This window comes from Sinohyriopsis cumingii, chromosome 19 (genome assembly GCF_028554795.1).
Source record: "Sinohyriopsis cumingii isolate HCF-2022 chromosome 19, ASM2855479v2, whole genome shotgun sequence".
Taxonomy (NCBI): domain Eukaryota; kingdom Metazoa; phylum Mollusca; class Bivalvia; order Unionida; family Unionidae; genus Sinohyriopsis; species Sinohyriopsis cumingii.
In genome coordinates this window covers 57,991,017-58,011,771 of record NC_142979.1, presented here as the reverse complement: position 1 = coordinate 58,011,771, position 20,755 = coordinate 57,991,017, and the positions used below count along the sequence as shown (strand labels likewise).

The following is a 20,755-nucleotide window of genomic DNA, read 5'->3' as shown; positions in this document are numbered from 1 at the left end:
AATCCCAGATGATCTAAAAGGGAGAGAAGATCAGTCCTGCATTGGGGAAGGATAGGACTTCATGTCTGCTGCCATCATTGGAGATGATGTCGATCGGAACCGGGTAACAACACAGTCCATAATCTTGGTAAAACCCATGGGTTGATCTTAAGGCCCAAGGAGAGACCTTTGAATTGATCAATGGTGATGAGTTTAGCAAAACGTAATTATTTTTATGACACATGCGGGAGGAGGGGAATAGGGACACGAAAATGTGTTGGTCTGATCGAGACTGACATCATACTCGTCCCACTGAACAGAGAGGTAGATTGATCTCACCATCTCCATCTTAAATTTTGGAGGTACATTCCATTGGTTGAGGTGACTCAAGTTGATGATGGGTCTCAACTTGCCATTTGCTTTCTGAATAAGAAACTGCCTTGATTAAAACCCTCAGAACTGTGGTCTTTGCACAAGCTCCACTGTCTTTTTTACTTGTTCTTTAATGAGCAACTGTATCAACTGTTGTAGAAAGACATTGTTCTTCTGATCTGACAATGCATCAGTAAAGACGGGAGAGGAAGGGGGCTGTTGATGAACAAAACCTGAATCCCCTCCAAAATGAACTAGAACAGACACACAGACACACACACACCATTCTGAGGGAATAGTGAGATCCAGGATCAAGTGAGCTCAAAATTCAGTTTCTTACCTCCTCTGTACGATTGCTTCCTAGGGATCGATATTGGTATATATGTGGCTGAGAAGATCCCCTGTCCCAAGGTTGCTTAACATCTCATCATACTGTCAGGGGATGAGTGGTTCCAAATGCCTGTGTGCGTTGGATGGCGAGGTGGAGTGGCAGTTCCTGAGCTGCCTGTCTCCAAACATCCTCTATTCTTTCTCCAAAAGCAATGGTGACCCAGACAGGATCATCAGGAAAGGGAGAGTATGACAAGGTGGAGCCACGTCATATCAGATGTAAAGTGGTCAAAGTCGTCAAAAGTATTGGCCATGGTATGGTAAGCAGCCCCGATTCATTACCCCAAGCAATCTCAGCCATCACCTCCAAAGTGTGGTTATTGCTAGCTCTCCCTTGTGGAAAAGCAGCAAACATACGGAAATACGGCAATGCTGGAACTGCTAGCTGGTTTGCACATTGAATGTTCAGCCTGAAAGAAGGTGGTATAGAAGGTGGTCGGGCTATCACTGCTACTGACTGCTACAAAGGCCTGGCTTGACAGACAGATTTCTCACTGAAATCTCCATCATAGTGAGGGTAAGTTGCTGATGGTACAGTTCAATGTATGGATCTGTCACTAAGGTTCCCATATATAATAGTTGGCTGGACAGTCTGTGACAGTGTGGTTTTATTATGCATTGAATCGATTGGATCTGCCACAAACCCTATGCATCCTGACTTAAAGGCCTGAAGACCGTGCTCGGACATGCAGGGGAACTTACACCCACTGGGGTGCCTAACATTGGGGAACATTCCCCAATGAGTCAGTATCACCAACAGTTAATTGTAGGTTGTCTTCCTTGCCTTATCCCATCTTTCCTTCTCTTCAATGCCTTGTTCTGTTACTAACGGTCATTGTCGCATTAAAAACCTACAGACTATGCTCTGAACTTAGCCATTCATGTATTTAACTGACCTTTTTACATAAATGGCATACAAAAGGGAAAAAACAGGCATAAATTAGCAGTGCAGCATGTAAATAACTCGCTAAAACTGACTCTGATTCAAACAGAGCAAGCAAAAGAGTGAAAGTCATGCCAACTTGAAATGACCTTGCAGAGGTCAAGAACAGTGTGGGTGATGTGGTCTTAAAAGGACAAAATCCCTAAAGGTGACAAAATCACTCAGATTGGCAAAACTTGTAAAAAAGAATGTATACAACCTGCAGCAGATTGAGTAATCCACAAAATAAATCCAAAAGGAACAATTAGAACATGAAAATGACTTGGACTGTCAGAAGAAGAACTGTACACATCTATCTAGTACAGCAGCAAAGCTAATAACTAGCAACACCTGGTGGTGCCAAGGGGAGGTAATGGGCAAGAGGTGTTGCCCTCTGTCTATTGAAATAGACAAAAAAAGACAATTTTCCTCTCTTTGTTTTGGGCTGGATTTGCGAGGTAGCAAGCTATTATTCCTAACATAATGTGATTGAGGAATGTATTTGAAGGAGACAAGTCATTCTGATACTTTTTTTCTGTTATGAGTATAATGCTCAGCCATTATTATCTGGTAAAAATCTGTTTATGACACTTTTTTTTGTTTTAAATATCCTGAAAATTTTTATACCATGCCTCTGCACTGTCTGCTAAAAGTTTGTATGAATTTAGAGTAAATTATTTAGCAGTATACATAAATATTTAGCAGTGTATAATAGTAAGCCATTTTAAAACACTCTTCATACTTTCTTATCTTTTAAAGAGCAAGCACCTTAATTAAACATGTATCCCCTTATACTTTATTTCATCCTCTTCCAATGTCAATTAACAATACCTTAACCATACATTGCAAAACATGTTCATTTACCTTTTTAGGATGCTAGGCAAGAGAACAATGAGCAAAATATTATAAACATGATAATAGACTAAAATGATGAAAGTCATACAAAATATTATAAACACGATAGTAGGCTAAAATACTGAAAGTCATTCAAAACAAAAGCATGCATGAAGTACAGTTTATGAGGTTGGGAATGTTCATGTGGTCAGAACTCTATGAAATTACAAAGACAAAATTCAACCTTGCACTATTGTGTTTAAACTCGTCTGAACTCTGCTTGACTGAAATAAAATGAGCAGTAATACACTCCCTCAGTATATGTATTAAAGTTATTTAAATGCATGTTGTAGGTAAGGATTAATATGTATGTATACACTGCAGTGGTATGATATATTAATGTTCAAACTTGAATTAACTAATTTCAAAGTGCCTGGGGTTCTGGTGATCATATATAATAAAACTCCTCCAAAACACAACTCACTATCTCACATAGCAAAGAAATTAAATATTTTTGTCAAGATTTCCATTATTTAATTGACCTATACTGATTATCTATATGACCACTCATTAGGATTTTAAAAATGTTTAAATCAAGTAAAAGCAACCTAAAAAAATCAACAGTTCACTGTAAAAGTTTATTTTAAAAAAGAAGATATGAATAGCATACCACTGCAGCAAGCACTTAAAAGAACAGATGTACATGTCAATCATTAATTTCTGTGTTAATACAGTAAAAGCAGTTTAGAAAATGCAAGAATGCTAACTATATTTATTAACTAAAGGCTAGAGAGAAACTACAAAGTGTAAAATGTGTTACCTCTCTCTCTGTGTTTGGCTGTTGAATCAAAATATCAAGTAGGGCATATTAGCTTCTCACTAAATTTCAAGTGTTTTTTAAAACTAATATTCTTGCAAAGCATCAAGGGTTTTCAATGTCAGAAGCAAAAAAGTAATGAAATTTGTAAAAGATGTGAGTAAAAAGAAGGCACTTGAGTTAATACATCCATTAGTCTCATCATAATTAATGTATTATTACTTTCAACAATAGAACACCCACGTGATTACTATATTTAGCTTCCAGATTGTGGGCTCTACAGAAATTACATAAAGATTTACTAAAGTGTGCCAAAATGGCAGTATAAGCATCAGATTAAGGTAAAATAGAAAGCATTAAAAGTGTATTAGCTTCATTTTATAAAGAAATAGTAATAGTGATGAAAGGATGGTTACTTTGACCCAAAATGGGAATTGCTTAATGTACAGTTCAATCAATAAATAATAGTTTCTAATCATTTAATGGGAGGTACAGCACTCTATAACGATGTACTTGTTTAATGAAATTAAATTATTATAATGTAAAAGCATTAGTACTGGACAATGTGTTAGGTCTTAATCCAAAATCCATATATATATATATATATATATATATATATATATATATATATATATATATATATATAAATAAATAAAAGCATAAACAGATGGCACCTTCACAATGCTCAAAACAGGATGCACAGCTTATCCTACACAATTTGTGACTCTATAAGACCTAGTCTAAACTTTCACACTTTCATAGGATGGAACAGCTATATCTGATAAATAGATAGTTAGCTATTATTCTGCAAAGTTAAAGCTTTTCTTTGTAGTCAGTCAAATTATTAGAAAATAAAACTGCAATATCCCCCTACAATGATGTTACTTTTAATGACATGTAATTACCTTACTTAATCCAGTGTTTTCCCATTCAGGTGTGTACTCCCTGTCAGGAGGGGCCTGGTTAGCCCTGGATGCCTCCAGTTCAGGGTTGTCTTTTTTGTCTGCAGCTGCTCCTCCTGCTGCTGCTTTTGGTGCAGCTGGCCCCCAGGCCTCCTTATTTAACTCACTAACCTGTGCTTCAGGGCTCCCTGTCCCTGGCTGAGTTTTCTTCTGTAAGCACAGAATTGTTGATAATAGTTATAAAACGGCAACAATAATTGTTTGTACATAACGAGAATAATATTCACCACTAATGAAGAAGTGACAGTGCATCAAGTATATTTGAACTAAATCTGCACAATTTTCTAAGCAAGTATGCTCTCCTACATAACACAAAGAATGTGAGTCTTGGGACAATACACAAGTTGAGACAACACTGATTATATTCAAAGTATTTTAGTGAAAATTCCACGTCAGTATCACCATTCATTCAAGACTAGGGATAACACGATTTCCAAGATAGCTATGGTGCCTTGTTGAAGTCAGATAAGTACTTTTTTAATTCATAACACAAATATATATTGCTATGGTGTATTCATGACAACTCCAAGTAACACCATCTGTTAAGCAGAAGTAGCTTTCTCAAGATTTTCAGAATGACCACCAAGGCAGCTATTTTGGGGACTGCAACAATTTAATAAATTAAAAAAAAGTTTTTTTTAAAGCAGAAAAAAATGTTGGTATGACCATCCATTCAAAAGTATGTAACAAGATTTCAATCAGGAAGAATTGCACATATTGAGAGGTCAGTAAGTGATAAATCCATATGAACACCACCATACATTAAAAAGAAGCAGTGATAACAAGATCTTCAAGAAGGCTACAATGGCCATCATCTTGGAGGTCAAATCACCATTTAAAAAAAAAACTAGATATCATAAAAAATATTGTTGTTTAAAAAACAGAAAACATGTCTACATGACCACTTGTTCCAGAAAAGTAACTATAAAACATATCTGTTGACTTTTCAAAGACAAAGCAGGGAGACTGAATAAAAAAACAGGGAGATTGGAACCTAAAATAGGTAGGTCATTCACAGCATGTTTTTAAGCATCATTTTCACTAAATACTGACCAATCTTCTGGGTCCAATGTGATGGACAGAAGCAAACACTGATATAAATGTCCTCTATTTTTCTTCAAAATGGCAAGGTTGACAAAGAAAATAATCAACTCAGATCTTCACAAATTTCCCTATAAATCAGACCTTTTTGGTTTCGTCTTCCATGGCCTTCTTTCGGGCCTTGGCAAGGATTTTGGAGGTGCCTGGAGGATGAGCCTTTTCCTTTGCCTGTTGTTCTTTCATCAGAGCCATGGAGGCAGTCAAGGGCTGAGTGAAGGGACTAGGCAGCTTCACATCCTCCTCAGACACTGCAAAGAGACAAATTAAAATCAAAACAAAGATGTAAGTGAGCAGAAGTTCATATGGTATCTTTGCTACCAAGTATCAACATCTTACAATAATGTTGAATGTACTCTGGAAAGTAGATTATAATGACACAGTTTATAAATATGATGCATGTATATCCCAAGATGTACCCACACTGTAAGTTTGATCCCAAAAGTGCATTTTAATAAGAATGTCATCCTGAATTGGAAGGATGAACCAAAAGACAAACATACAGACAAGTGAATACTATATACTGCCTGTCTGCCCAAAGCCTAGGGTATACCAAGTTGGACTTGGCTCAATGCAATTCACTCCTATGGCAAAGACAAATAAGGTACTTCTGCAGGGAAAGTACACATTAATGGAAAACAATTTTCATCCCTTTGCATGCATTTTCTCTGAGCAATCAACACTAAATACTGACAGATACTTTGAAGGAATAGCAATCAATGGGCTAAATGAATATAAACATCATGTTAAAAAAACAGTCAGAAATATCAAGGACTAGATTTGGTTCTATTTCAGTACAGATATTTTTTTAAATGGGCATGCTGTAAATATGGTTAGTCTTCTTTATCCATTTACATCTGGAATGTATCCATATCCTCAAAATACAATGTAAGGTCAGTAATGGCAATAACTGAACAAAAATAAATTTTGCAGAAAATAATGTTAGCAATTCAAGTTAAATGAATAACAATAACCGCGACATCCGACATTTTTTACCCCAAGATCTAATAGCCTCTTTCATGCCTTAAATGCATGCCCTCTACAAGCTTTGATCATGGCATGATGCACTCCACCAAAAGGTTGGCATGCATTTACAGGCAGAACTTAAGAAAAATCTTATGGCAAAAAATTCTTCAATCTTGGCTGTTTTCCTATCAATATAGCAACAATCAACTGAATATACAAATACAACAGATTAGCTGTTAACAGAACCTAACATATACCTCTGATGAATCCTGCTACAAATGGGTGATGGAGCAGTTCTGGCCAGGCAAGTCTCTGCCTGGGATTCTTGGTAAGGAGTCCCTGAAGGAAGTCCTTGAAGACAGGACTCATGTTTTTGGGCCACTTTACTGGATCCTTAATAATCAGACTGACCAGCTGAAAGATACTGTTAGTGTAGAAAGGAGGTGTCCCTGTGAACAACTCGTACAATATGCAGCCCAAGGCCCTGAAAACAAAATCATCATTTAAACTCTTAAAATAATATACAGGCCAAGGGCAGTTCTTGGGTGGGTTAATGATATTTTGACAGGTGCTTGTGCCAGGACAACTCTGACTACATCAGGATGTGAAAGTCTGACAAATATATATATATATATATATATATATATATATATATATATATATATATATATATATATATATATATATATATATATATATGAAATTTCAAAGGAAGAAAACTTCAATGAATACTGCTTGTGTTTTTCTGGGGTTTATATTTGTTTCATCCAAAATAGAACGACATATGGTAGAAATACTTTGTACATATTTTAAATTTACAAATCTATTTTACTGGACAGTTGAATAAACAAGTTTATATTCCCCTTGCTTTTATGTCACCATAAGCATTAGCCACAGCAAAAAAACATGACTAGATGGGCCTTATCATCATAAGTCTATTAAGCTTTTCAGGGTTCAGCCTGTTTCTAAGTTTGTCTTGTTGGACATGTTTTGAGAAATTCCACCTTCACATGGTGCACTGAATACAGGGATGAAAACATGAAGTGAAACGAATTTGACATGATCAAGATACACCACATCGTATTCATCAGTCAAAAGATCAATAAATCTTTAAAAGTCTAGCACATTTCTTGAATTGCAGAAAAACTGCCCTTTGTATCTACTGATATCAATCATATTGGTACAGTGTTCACACAAATTGTCCAGGGTCTCATTTGCATAAGCATTTAGATCTGCTTGGTGATCAGGACCAGTGTATCTTCTGGGATTCAAAACACAACCAAATGATTCATGAACAACAAGCTGATCTTGTTGTATTCTCTTTCTTACATTGTCCAATATATTGTTCATGTACCTGATTCTAAAAGATTCAAAGCCTCTCCTCAGCTTCTGGTCATCTTGAAATTGCACACCTTTGTAATTTGCCATCTTCACTAGCCAAGATTCTGAAATGTTGACCCTATCTAGAACTTGGTAGATCGATCAGATATTTTTGTGCTTCGAGTCTGTGAATTTCATCTGACAAGGTACCACATCCAATCAAAAGTAAGTTGTTCAAATTTGAACACTGTTCCAATGTGATCAAGACAAAGGGAGCACACAGCCTGACTGAACTCATAAATAAGCAGCTTTCCACTGCTGGCCCATGCTTATACAAATACCTTTCACTCAAATACACCTGTAATGGCTTCTCTCTGGTATGTGGTCATACTTTTGATGTTAAACTTACAAAGTATAGTTTTTGAAGACAACTGTTTCCATTATTTTCAGCTAATGTACAATGCACCAGTGTTACATGCTATTGGTTAGTTTGCATTGTATACTAAGAGAGGTAACTCATGAAATTTTTATGCATGTTTTGATAGAATTACTTACTATTAGATTTGATTAAAGAGTACAATTACCATATATACTCGCATATAAGCCAAATAATTTATGAAAAAATAAAGGTCTGGAAGAATGGGGGGGGGGGTCGGCTTATCCATGGGACAATGTCTAAACTTTACAATTTTTAAGTCTTTTTGTTGACTACTGTAATGGCTGGACACGAAAAAATTCAGTGTCCTAAGACATATGCATGTAAAAGAAATCATTTTCGGTGACCCGACACTTATTAAACTGGTATAAAATACTATGATTGATTTTGCATGTGCATATTTTCTGATTTCTCCAATACGAAGTTAAATAAGGGTAAATACAAATTTCATAATTCGCGGGCCAGTTGAGTTTACCCAGGAGACAAGGCTGAACACTATAATGTACAGAAATTACACAGTGCAAAGCATGTATAGTAGCTATTACAAATCCTTGTATTCCCAAACATATTAGATGTATATTTGGCTTTATTTAATGTTTCAACCAAATTGCATTCTTCAAGATAACTTTCATAACCAGCATAACTTGTTCATGAAGAGTGGTAACAATAGAGGTTAAAATACTCATTATAGATCAACTAAGATGAATATCGCTCTATTTTAGTTTTGTGTTTTAGCTGAATAACATAATAACTTTCCACACAATGGAAAGCCTGACATTTTGGCGTCTCCACTGTTGATTGTTGGCGGATTTGTCTTTTGTTTTCCGACAGTAATACAGGCCAGTTAATCATTAAAACCCTGAAACTGGCTTGTTTTAAGAAGGAATTTTGACCGGAAACTATACCAGTACATTGATGTGTAATTACCGTAGTTTGTAAAGTATACCTGTCAACTTTTCAAAAGCCAAGTGGGGAGACTGAATAAAGAAATAGAGATTAGGACCTAAAATCGGGAGGTCTTTGTGGCATTTTTAAAGCCTTGTTTTAACTAAATACTGATCGATCTTCTGGGTCCAATATTGTGAAATTCGCAAAAGACATGCTATTTCTCCCTGTGACATGCCTTATTTTCCCCCAGGATGTGCCCTATTTTCACATTCTGGTCAGCTGTGGCCAAACTGCACAATAGCTAATGCATAGTCTTAAATAAACAAGCAAGAAAGCCAGTGTGACTGATTAAAAGTTAAACATTATCAATGCAACTATTTTGTGAAAACGATTGGCCTTCCGTCATAATTCAAAGAAACCATGTTCTACACTGCTGTGTGTTATGCAAGCACCAGCTCCTGACTGGTAAATAAAGGATTCCCAATTTTGCTGAGCTAAAGGTAGACCAACAAGTAGGTCTCTGGGTTTTTTTCTGTCAGAAAAAAAAGAAATGTGGAGACCTATTTGTTGGTCTAAAGTAAAGGTACCTATATAGGCAAACTCATGGTACCATACATGTCGCAACTATTTTCCCCTCGTATATCCAACCCAGGGATCGTCCTGGGCTTCGCCAATGTCGCAAATTGCAATTTTTTTTCCTTGTTGGCGACGAAAATATCCCATCTGGCGATTTTTTTGGTGACAGACTTTTTGGTTATTTAATTTGTACATACAATCATGGATTTGGACTGGATACATTAAAAGGGAGAATGAAAGAAAGCCACAAACTTGACTAAGCAATGCATTGAAATCAATCTGTTACACAAATGATCCTTTGTTCGTATTGACAACCCCATCTTTACAGTGTATTGTTACATCAAAATCTGCTATGCTGACATCTGGGCTGAGTACTGTATGCTGTGATACTGTCAGTCATGCTACCGAACTATACCTACAACTGACCGACTTCTGAAGACACGAATAGAACAGATACAATTAATTGAATGGCTAATTCTTCTGTTGTTTTTGTTTTTTTTACATATACCAATATAATAGTTTTGCTGAACCTTCATAGAAAACTGATAACCTTTGAAGTACCGACTACTGCGTATAAATACAAAGCAAATGGAAAAAAATCTCAGTCACAATTATATCTGTTGCCAGTGCAGCATTTTACTCATTGATCTTTTCCTTTTGCCATCAATTGATGTTTCGGCTGCAGAGACTTAAACTCCGCAACAAGAAATAGCACAAAAAAACAGTTTTGCATAATTAATAACAATTATTTATTTCTCAAAATACAGGAGTGAAAGAATCCCTAAATTGGGTGTGAATTTATGCTTATATATAATGTCCAATATTGCCAGGTGTTGACTCCTGTAAGTTTCATTCGTGGGAATGGAGATCATATTTTGCTTGTCGAGAAAATTTATACAGCATTCAGTGATCATTCTTGGGAATTAGGAAGCAATTCACTACAAGCTTTGTGAAGCTAGCCATAAGGGGAGGCGGGGCTGCTGAGAGACTACTGGTGTCACCTGTCAGCACTGTAGACTGTGAACGTGGATTCAGTTAGATGAACCTCATAAAAACTGACATCAGAAATAAACTCTGAAACTCATCTCTCGAGAATTTAATGAGAATCAGCATGTACAGGGTCAAAAATTAGACTTTGAAACTGCATTCAACAAGTGGGCAGCCCTAAAATCGCGACGGATCTTCATGTAACACTGTGTAACATTTTGTTAATGCTTGTTGTAATTAGAGTATTAACTACCCATCTTTTGTAATTTTCATTTCCTGTTACATTAATAGACTAAATTAACACTTGAAAAAATGTACACTACTTGATCTGGCGACACTTTTTGAAAATTGGCGACCAAATATTGAGGTTGGCGATTTTTTTGGCGACAGCTTTTTAAAAGCCAGGACCATCCCTGCAACCATATTCCCTTATTGTCATAAGGCATTTAGTATTGTTTACAATAAAACATATTTATTCTGAATTAGTTTTTTAAGGACACATTTGCTGCATGGTATGTATTTTCATTCCTTCTTTTAATTTAGCAATGGTAATTAACGTTTGTATATGTGGTATAAAAATGCCAGGTGTTCACTTGTGTAAGTTTCTTTGGTGGGAATGGTGCTATAGCATATGGCATTACAGCATTATTCTTGTGATTGAAATTACTGTAATTGTTGACAATTTTATTGTTGTGGTTTATTATTTGTTCTGGTTCTATTTTTATTTTTGTATTGTTATAGAGGGATAAAATACATAAATTTATGTGAATAATGTTTAAACAAATTTCTATTTAGTGAAGAAGCGAATTCTTTCTAGAAAAGTAATTATTTTGTCACAACAATATTCACAGACAATACAACAAAGCATGAATCTAATGGATTGCATATGATACATCTATTTATGCAGGACTTTTCTGTTTTAGGAGAAATGAAAATCTAAGACATAATGTAATAATTGGGAGTTCTCTGCAAAAATCAGGAGATATTATGAAAGCGAGAGGTAGGCATGGAATGACCACTAAAATCTGGAGTTTTTTTCCTCCTGGCATGAGAGTTGACAGGTATGGTCTAAGTTCGCTTACATCAAAGCAAACTATGACTCAGCTTTTCGAGTATTAGCATAATTTTCGAAGCATTATTTGAATGGACACACAATGTAACTTTTAATAGCTTAAGTTTATTCATTGTTAATAAAAAAATTTAAATTAAAGCCACCATATTGGATCCCATTTATCATATGGCACAATTAGAAAAAAATTCAGTTTAGGCCTATTTGTTTTTACATAAATTGCCTTTCTTGGTCATGTTTGGCTGCATTGTGACTGTACTATATACCTGCAAGGTTAATAAAGAATTTTAACCTTTAAATGAGTTTGTTTTATTAGTTCTACCTATCCTACAGATTATATCTGTGTATTGCTAGATAAAAGTTGGGAAGTATGACTGTGGTCATTTCTTCCAATGGACTGTTTATGATTATCAGATTCAGCATTCAAACATTGTTCATTCATTCAGATAGAGCCATTACAATAATGACATGGCAAGAAAAAAGGTAAATAATATGGATTTTCCAACAGCATCATTAATAATAATAAAAATAGTATTTGGTGCATAATATTTGTTCAAGAATTAAGTTGTTTCTGAAGGTGAACCCGTTTCAGCTGTATCAAGGCCAGTTTGGCCTGTTTTCCTATAGTTGGCTGATTAAATTATATATACATGATTTAGCAGGATCACCAATATTGTGTTTCTTCTTCAAAATGTGTAGAGACAAATAACAGTAAGTAAACTTACCAGAGATCTGCTGTATGGTCATACGGCTTCTCTTCCACCAGCTCTGGGGACATATATAGTGGAGTACCCTGCATCAAAACAACCACAGTTAATGAAGCACATTTCCACTCAATGTTGAGGCATTTATTTATCTATGACACAACTGATCAAGAAAAGACACTTCAATAAGTGTTTCTTAGAGCACTAGGTCATGACTTTATCAAGAATAGGTACTTCAATAAGTGTTTCTTAGAGCACTAGGTCATGACTTTATCAAGAATAGGTACTTCAATAAGGGTTTCTTGGAACACTAGGTCATGACTTTATCAAGAATAGATACGTCAATAAGTGTTTCTTAGAAAACTAGGTCATGACTTTATCAAAAATAGGTACTTCAATAAGTGTTTCTTAGAATACTAGGTCATGACTTTATCAAGAATAGGTACTTCAATAAGAGTTTCTTAGAGCACTAGATCATGACTTTATCAAGAATAGGTACTTCAATAAGAGTTTCTTAGAATACTAGGTCATGACTTTATCAAGAATAGGTACTTCAATAAGAGTTTCTTAGAACACTAGGTCATGACTTTATCAAGAATAGGTACTTCAATAAGAGTTTCTTAGAGCACTAGGTCATGACTTTATCAAGAATAGGTACTTCAATAAGTGTTTCTTAGAGCACTAGGTCATGACTTTATCAAGAATAGGTACTTCAATAAGGGTTTCTTGGAACACTAGGTCATGACTTTATCAAGAATAGATACGTCAATAAGTGTTTCTTAGAAAACTAGGTCATGACTTTATCAAAAATAGGTACTTCAATAAGTGTTTCTTAGAATACTAGGTCATGACTTTATCAAGAATAGGTACTTCAATAAGAGTTTCTTAGAGCACTTGGTCATGACTTTATCAAGAATAGGTACTTCAATAAGAGTTTCTTAGAGCACTAGGTCATGACTTTATCAAGAATAGGTACTTCAATAAGTGTTTCTTAGAGCACTAGGTCATGACTTTATCAAGAATAGGTACTTCAATAAGGGTTTCTTGGAACACTAGGTCATGACTTTATCAAGAATAGGTACTTCAATAAGTGTTTCTTAGAAAACTAGGTCATGGCTTTATCAAAAATAGGTACTTCAATAAGTGTTTCTTAGAATACTAGGTCATGACTTTATCAAGAATAGGTACTTCAATAAGAGTTTCTTAGAGCACTAGATCATGACTTTATCAAGAATAGGTACTTCAATAAGAGTTTCTTAGAATACTAGGTCATGACATTATCAAGAATAGGTACTTCAATAAGAGTTTCTTAGAATACTAGGTCATGTCTTTATCAAGAATAGGTACTTCAATAAGTGTTTCTTAGAGCACTAGGTCATGACTTTATCAAGAATAGGTACTTCAATAAGAGTTTCTTAGAATACTAGGTCATGTCTTTATCAAGAATAGGTACTTCAATAAGAGTTTCTTAGAACACTAGGTCTTGACTTTATCAAGAATAGGTACTTCAGTAAGTGTTTATTAGAGCACTAGATCATGACTTTATCAAGAATAGGTACTTCAAGAAGAGTTTCTCAGAACACTAGGTCATGACTTTATCAAGAGTAGGTACTTCAATAAGAGTTTCTTAGAGCACTAGATCATGACTTTATCAAGAATAGGTACTTCAAGAAGAGTTTCTCAGAACACTAGGTCATGACTTTATCAAGAGTAGGTACTTCAATAAGAGTTTCTTAGAATACAAGGTCATGTCTTTATCAAGAATAGGTACTTCAATAAGAGTTTCTTAGAACACTAGGTCATGACTTTATCAAAAATAGATACTTCAGTAAGGGTTTCTTGGAACACTAGGTCATGACTTTATCAAGAGTAGATACATCAAAACGGGTTTCTTAGAACATCATTTCATGACTGTAAGCTACACTCTAATTTTATGTTATACAACTTTCGTCAACCTAAACATAAAATCTTGTATTTTTCTTATACTGCCACAAGTACCACAAATATCTCACAATTGTATAATGTAGATTGACTACACTTCTTAAACTTGAAAAATACAATTTGATTTTAATGCAAAAATAATTAAGATGCAACAAAGCCCTTGAACACCAACAATCATGTTGATATATCATAATTTTGTTATAACCCTGGATGAATATTATATTAAGCAATGGAAGGGGCCTCAAGATGTACTTTGCAATATCTGATTTTTCATTACATCTGCTTACATTATAAACTGGTTTAGATTTTTAAGAAATATCTAATAAAAATTAATAAGAGAAACACATTATGAAATTAACACTATCATGATCTCCTTATATACAATACATTCATTATACTCAGATGAAATGCAAAGCAGTAATTTAAATTCTATTTCCTTTTATCAAAAACAATTTGCATCTCTTTATTGGAAAAATCCATTACAGCTTTTAGGGACCTAGGTATATAAAATATCTTTAAATAATTTTAAAAATTTAAAAATATGATCACACTGTTTGCTTCTAACAAATACAGACTTGGATATATTAATTAGTATATTCACCAGCCCCAATAAATGAACACACACATGCAAACCTTTCTTGCCAAAACAAAAAAGTACCTCAAAAGACAAACTGTATCCAATAGGCATTTGAACCAGAAAAAAATTAAATTTACATCAACAAGGAATTCAAAAGGTAGCCCAGAGAGCAACAAATAAACACTAGAGATAAATAAGAAAAGTATGAACACGAATGTATTTAGAATACTTCAGTAACAATAATTATAGTCAGTAGCCAGGGTTGTCATATTCCAGTGTGTGCTTTTTATCAGGGACTTCTCCTTGCACTTGTTCTTAAAATATTTCCGTCATGAACATCTTGCTGATATTAACTATCATTTTCTGTGAACTACTCAATGGGGTCTTCACTTTCATCTTCTTCTTTGAACAAGTGGTCTTTGCTGCCATCAAGCATACTGGTAATACCACAATTCACTGTGAGCATCTAAGAGCTAATTATTATTCTAGCGTTTAAAATCTATTTTGGTGCCACTTCTTGATTTAGTGGTAACGATATTTGCCACTGTTAATAAGATCAATTTGACCTGCAAAGATCCACTCTACATATTGTTCTACTAGATATGCTCTAAATGAACTGTTCCAGAACACATCAGCAGGTTGCAAATTCCAGCACAGCCACCAAGGGCATAAACAACATCTTCATTCAGCTTCCTTGTCTATTTAACTATATTAGCCCCAAAATATGTTCCAGAAATAATTCCATATTGTTTTCACCTGATCACTTATGTGAGAAGAACATGACTGTATCCCCGAAGCACACATGTAAAGGTACATGGCAATGGGTATATCTGTCTTAGGCACTAGTTTAACATATGGTAACAGCACCATGAGTGATGTTTTAGTTCAATTTGCATAGACAGCAGAAAATTTTAATTTTTCTGTGTTTTTCATAACCAATTAATTGCTCACTTATTTCCTTGTCTCCTGTTGTGCTATCATATATTTTCCTGGCATCTTTGCCCTCACCAGAGTTGATATTCTGAAACCATCTAAATTATACTTCACACAATTGGCTTGAACATTTTAAATGTAACACCTGGGATTCTGTAGCATCACTCTAACTCTAGTTTCATATCTCTCATGCAGCTACTAAATTAACATGTTGTCATTAGGTATGTGGCAGCCACCACCTTTGAAATGTTTCTCTCCTTTTCATTGCAAATTTATTGTGAAAAATGCTTTCTTCTTTTCACAAGAAAGCTGATCACCAAATTTAGCACTCTCAACTGTGTTATACACATGATATCAAAGAATGAAGAACTTAAAGAAAAAAAACAACAACCTTACTAATTGTATCATGCCACTTGACCTTTGCAATTCAGAAAAATTAAATCAACACATGGGCAGAAAAATTAAATCAACATAACTTATGCATAGGTGATGCAAAGGCTGTGTGATGTTCTAGTTTCTCAACTGAACAAAAACAGCCAAGTGCTGTAAAGCACCTAAAAATTAACTCACAAAGAACTTAGTATTTTTACATATTTAGTCTTAAATGACTTGTCCTCCTCACATTTATGTACACCATGTGTGTCTATCAGACAGATTATGATACATTTAAAATGATTCCTTCAAACATTACAATCAGAAATACCTTGATGGAGGTCAAGACCAGGGTATTGAAACTCATGGCTCTGGCAAATCCAAAATCACATAGCTTAACAATGCCTCCCTTGCCCAAAAGAATGTTCTGAGGTTTCATGTCCCTATGCAGAATTCTGTGGGAGTGTAGGTAAAACAAGGCTGACACAAGCTGGGCTGCTATTTGCTGAACCTATTGCAAAACAAAATAACTTCATATAATGATCAACATTCTATTATCTCGCCATGTTTCTCCTCAAATGATTTTTTTTCTTCAACAAAAATAGTGAAGCTTGAAAATATTCATCGGGTACAGATGCCTTTGGATTTCATGTAGCAAAACCATGAATTTAAAGACTCTGTGAAATATGAGCCACATGCAATCATTTCCTGCATATGTGACCAACCCTCTACCAACATTCTCCTGCCAATACATTCCTAGCAAGTGTAAAGGATATGCTACTTGTTAAATTAACTTGATTCCTTTAATAAAATATAATATCATAAATTTGTTGTTTTTATCTGAACTCTTCTGGGAAACAAAATCTAAAATGATTATAAACCATTTTCAACCGTTTCAGTTAATACTAATGTACACAGTGTCTGGTAACTGTGAGTTCCATTCACTGCCTATATCGCTGTGTTGGTATATCATTAAGAACAAAGAGAAAAGAAAAAAGTATGGAGTAGATAAGTATATGTATCACTGAAAAACAAAAGAACATCTAATGGAATGACCTACGAAGATCAGGTTTAATGCTTATTTATTTATGCTCCTTCATTCAGGTGAAACTGCTGTAAAAAGTATTTGCATGATATAAATACTGTTACTTTATTCTCTGTAGTTTTCTGTGATGTAAGATGTAAACACACTCATGATCTATCCAAATGAATGAACTAAATCAACCATAAACAAGTGTAATCATTTATACTTCTAATTACAGGTTTCAAACTTTTCTATACAAATCTCAATCCTACTTTAAGCACATCTCATTTTATCCATACATTTTTAATCTAAATGAACAACAACTCTGTTGAATAGTATTACTTTAAGCAGTTACTAATAAAACACCATGAATATACACTTACCACAACACTGGCATTTAACTCACATGTCACTGTTACTAATAGAACACCATGACTAATATGCCTATTACAACACTAATATAACTCACATGTCACTGTTACTAATAAAACACTATGACTATACTCCTATTACAACATTAATATAACTGACATGTCACTGTTACTAATAAAACACCATGAATATACACATACTACAACACTGTCATTTAACTCACAAGTCACTGTTACTAATAAAACACCATGAATATACACTTACCACAATACTGTCATTTAACTCACATGTCACTGTTACTAATAAAACACCATGAATATACTCTTACCACAACACTGTCATTTAACTCACATGTCACTGTTACTAATACAGCACCATGAATATACTCCTATTACAACACTCTTTATAACTCACATGTCACTGTTACTAATACAGCACCATGAATATACTCCTATTACAACACTCTTTATAACTCACATGTCACTGTTACTAATACAGCACCATGAATATACTCCTATTACAACACTCTTTATAACTCACATGTCACTGTTACTAATAAAACACCATGAATATACACTTACGACAACACTGTCATTTAACTCACATGTCACTGTTACTAATAAAACACCATGAATATACACTTACCACAACACTGTCATTTAACTCACATGTCACTGTTACTAATAAAACAACTATGAATATACTCCTATTACAACACTAATATAAACTACATGTCACTGTTACTAATAAAACACCATGAATGTACTCACATGTCCCTGTTACTAATAAAACACCCTGAATATACTCCTACTACAACACTGTAATATAACTCACACGTCCCTGTTACTAATAAAACACCATGAATTTTTTCCTACTACAATCCAGTAGCATAACTCAAAAATGTTGCTGATTTTTTGATAAAACCAATGAATACATGTCATACCATTCAAGCCTCCTGGTACACACAAGCTTTTATCATGCAAAAATACTAAAATTATAAAATAGCACAAATCCATCTTTCTCAATGGCACAGATCCAATCTCATAGACATTTCCTCACAAGCTATGATTATCCATTTAGCATCAATCAGTTGGCTTAGGTTTAAACATCTGAAGGTCCACTTATAAAGCGAACTGTTCTTTATTGGCAACATCTTCCTTTTCCTTATATGGTCTCTACGATGCATTCTGTATTTCACTGAACGTGTGACTTAAAAAAATGTCTGTAGTATCTGTTCACTGTATATATTTAGGATACACAAAACCAGATCTCAGTGGTGGGAATAATAAATGCACACTATAAACATTTGTAATGAAATTCATTCATCTCATTGCATTGGCAGAACACATAATGCTCTGACACAATATATCACTACCACTGTCATCAACATCATCATCATCACCACCAACATAAAAATCACACTGATAAACAGTCAACATGAATTTTATATCAATCATCATTTTAATATATGAAGATATGTTTGCTAATAAAACTGTTTTGTCTGAGCTAACCTGTTCCTCTGGTAAACTTCCATCATCTTCAAGAATCTGGAAAAGCTCTCCTTCTGCATAGTCAGTTACAACAGCAACCTGTGCAAAAAAAGATATGCATGAATTTCAAAGAATTTAAAGTAAGTAAAACATTAATTTAATAACAGAACAGATACTCTAATGTCCACAAGAATTTACAGAAATCCAAGACAAAACAACTCCATCATTTGAACTGCTGAGTGTTGAAACAATCTTTGATATTCTTCTTGTGATAACAGGATTTTAAAAATGGATGTTGTGCCATCTATACAGGATGTCAAGTTGACCAACCAGACATAATAAGAAGTCTTATGATGAAAACCCTATATCAATTCGATCAGCTATTCAGGAAAGTATTCACAATTATATTTCCGAGAAGGCCATCATTACAGCCGTACTGGATGTAAGATCAGCACAATTATTTTAGGACCAAGTAGACAACATAAGAAGTCAGTTGGAGAAAACACTAAAATGATATGGCCATCCATTCAGAAGGAGTGGCAATAATAAGATTTTCAAGCTGGCACCATGGTGGCAAAACTGGATGTGAGATTCACAACTTTTAGGACTAATCAGATACCATAGGAACTCTCTTGGTGAAAACCTCACATAAATATACTTTTTACTGAGTCGTGATATAAAGATTTTCAAAATAGCTACCATGATGGCATTATCTGAGATCAGATCATCATCATTTTAATTTTTTTTTAATGATTTCGACAGTTTCTACAGAACAGTCATTTAATAGTTTTTCTATTTATTGTAATGGTGGCTATATTTGATGGCAAATTAGCATAATTGGTTTAAAAAGTTCTTTAAGGCTTTTATATTTTTAGTAATAGACATTATATTCAATGGCAAATTTGTACAAGATAACAAACCCTAAACTTGTACAACAAGAAAAAATTTTTTCATGTCATGAAACTTCCTGTCAAATTTGGCCCAATTCTGTTTAGTACTTTTTGAAAAGAAATTGTTTAACCCTTTACCTCATACAACCGTCTTTGGACGCCTCTACAAAAGTCGCATCAAAGCAACTTTTGACGCTTCTACAAAAGTCCCATAGAAGTGCCTTTTGACGTCTGCTGTAAACATCAGCCATTTCAAGCAGGTTTTCATAGCTCCACCTTCGGGGAAAACCCTTTATTAGATACTACATTCATTTCTGTGAATGACAATTACGTCAGATCACGTGGTCACTGTTTATGTACTGGTCGATATCTGCTATTTAAAGTAACTGGGTCGTAATCTCCACTCTCCAAAATGGCGGTCGCGGATTTCATTCTGTACTTACGAAGTTTTCATGATTAGAATCACAACTATGAAAGATTCAATAACCTAGGTAAAGGCTCTGATATTGATATAGGCTGCAATTAGTTTTTATAAATTATCAAATTTAGATGACTTAGTGATGTAGACACAGATGAAAAACTTGTAAATTTCGAGTATGAGAAATGGCAGCTCTACGGTTGTTCACACGGCCTCACTGACATGACGGTGAACGAATTCTCTCCAGATTTTAAAGCACATAACAAATTCTTCCGTGATAAATAATTACACAGCTATAACAATCGGACTTTACTCTTAAATTGTTCCACATGTAATAGATGTGTACCAAAAATGTAAAATGGTTAAAATTGCTGTTAAACGTAACATACACTACATTGCTTAATAGTTCACAGGCAAG

General features: G+C 34.5%; 1 protein-coding gene across 4 annotated transcripts in view; it reads right to left on the bottom strand.

Annotated features, from left to right (window-relative positions):
• Positions 1–20,755, bottom strand: part of LOC149775766 (serine/threonine-protein kinase 36-like) — a 158,703-nt gene that overhangs the window by 123,314 nt on the left and 14,634 nt on the right. For 3 of the 4 annotated variants that reach the window (XM_089944445.1, XM_089944448.1, XM_089944449.1), the window contains exons 4-10: positions 19,051–19,128; positions 16,475–16,654; positions 12,342–12,409; positions 6,598–6,824; positions 5,462–5,625; positions 4,220–4,426; positions 3,318–3,335 (exon numbers count right to left, since the gene is read on the bottom strand). In XM_089944445.1, the coding sequence (XP_089800571.1) occupies positions 3,318–3,335; positions 4,220–4,426; positions 5,462–5,625; positions 6,598–6,824; positions 12,342–12,409; positions 16,475–16,654; positions 19,051–19,128 (942 nt within the window). The remainder of the gene's footprint in view (positions 1–3,317; positions 3,336–4,219; positions 4,427–5,461; positions 5,626–6,597; positions 6,825–12,341; positions 12,410–16,474; positions 16,655–19,050; positions 19,129–20,755) is intronic. The other variant, XM_089944447.1, reaches the window with a different exon arrangement.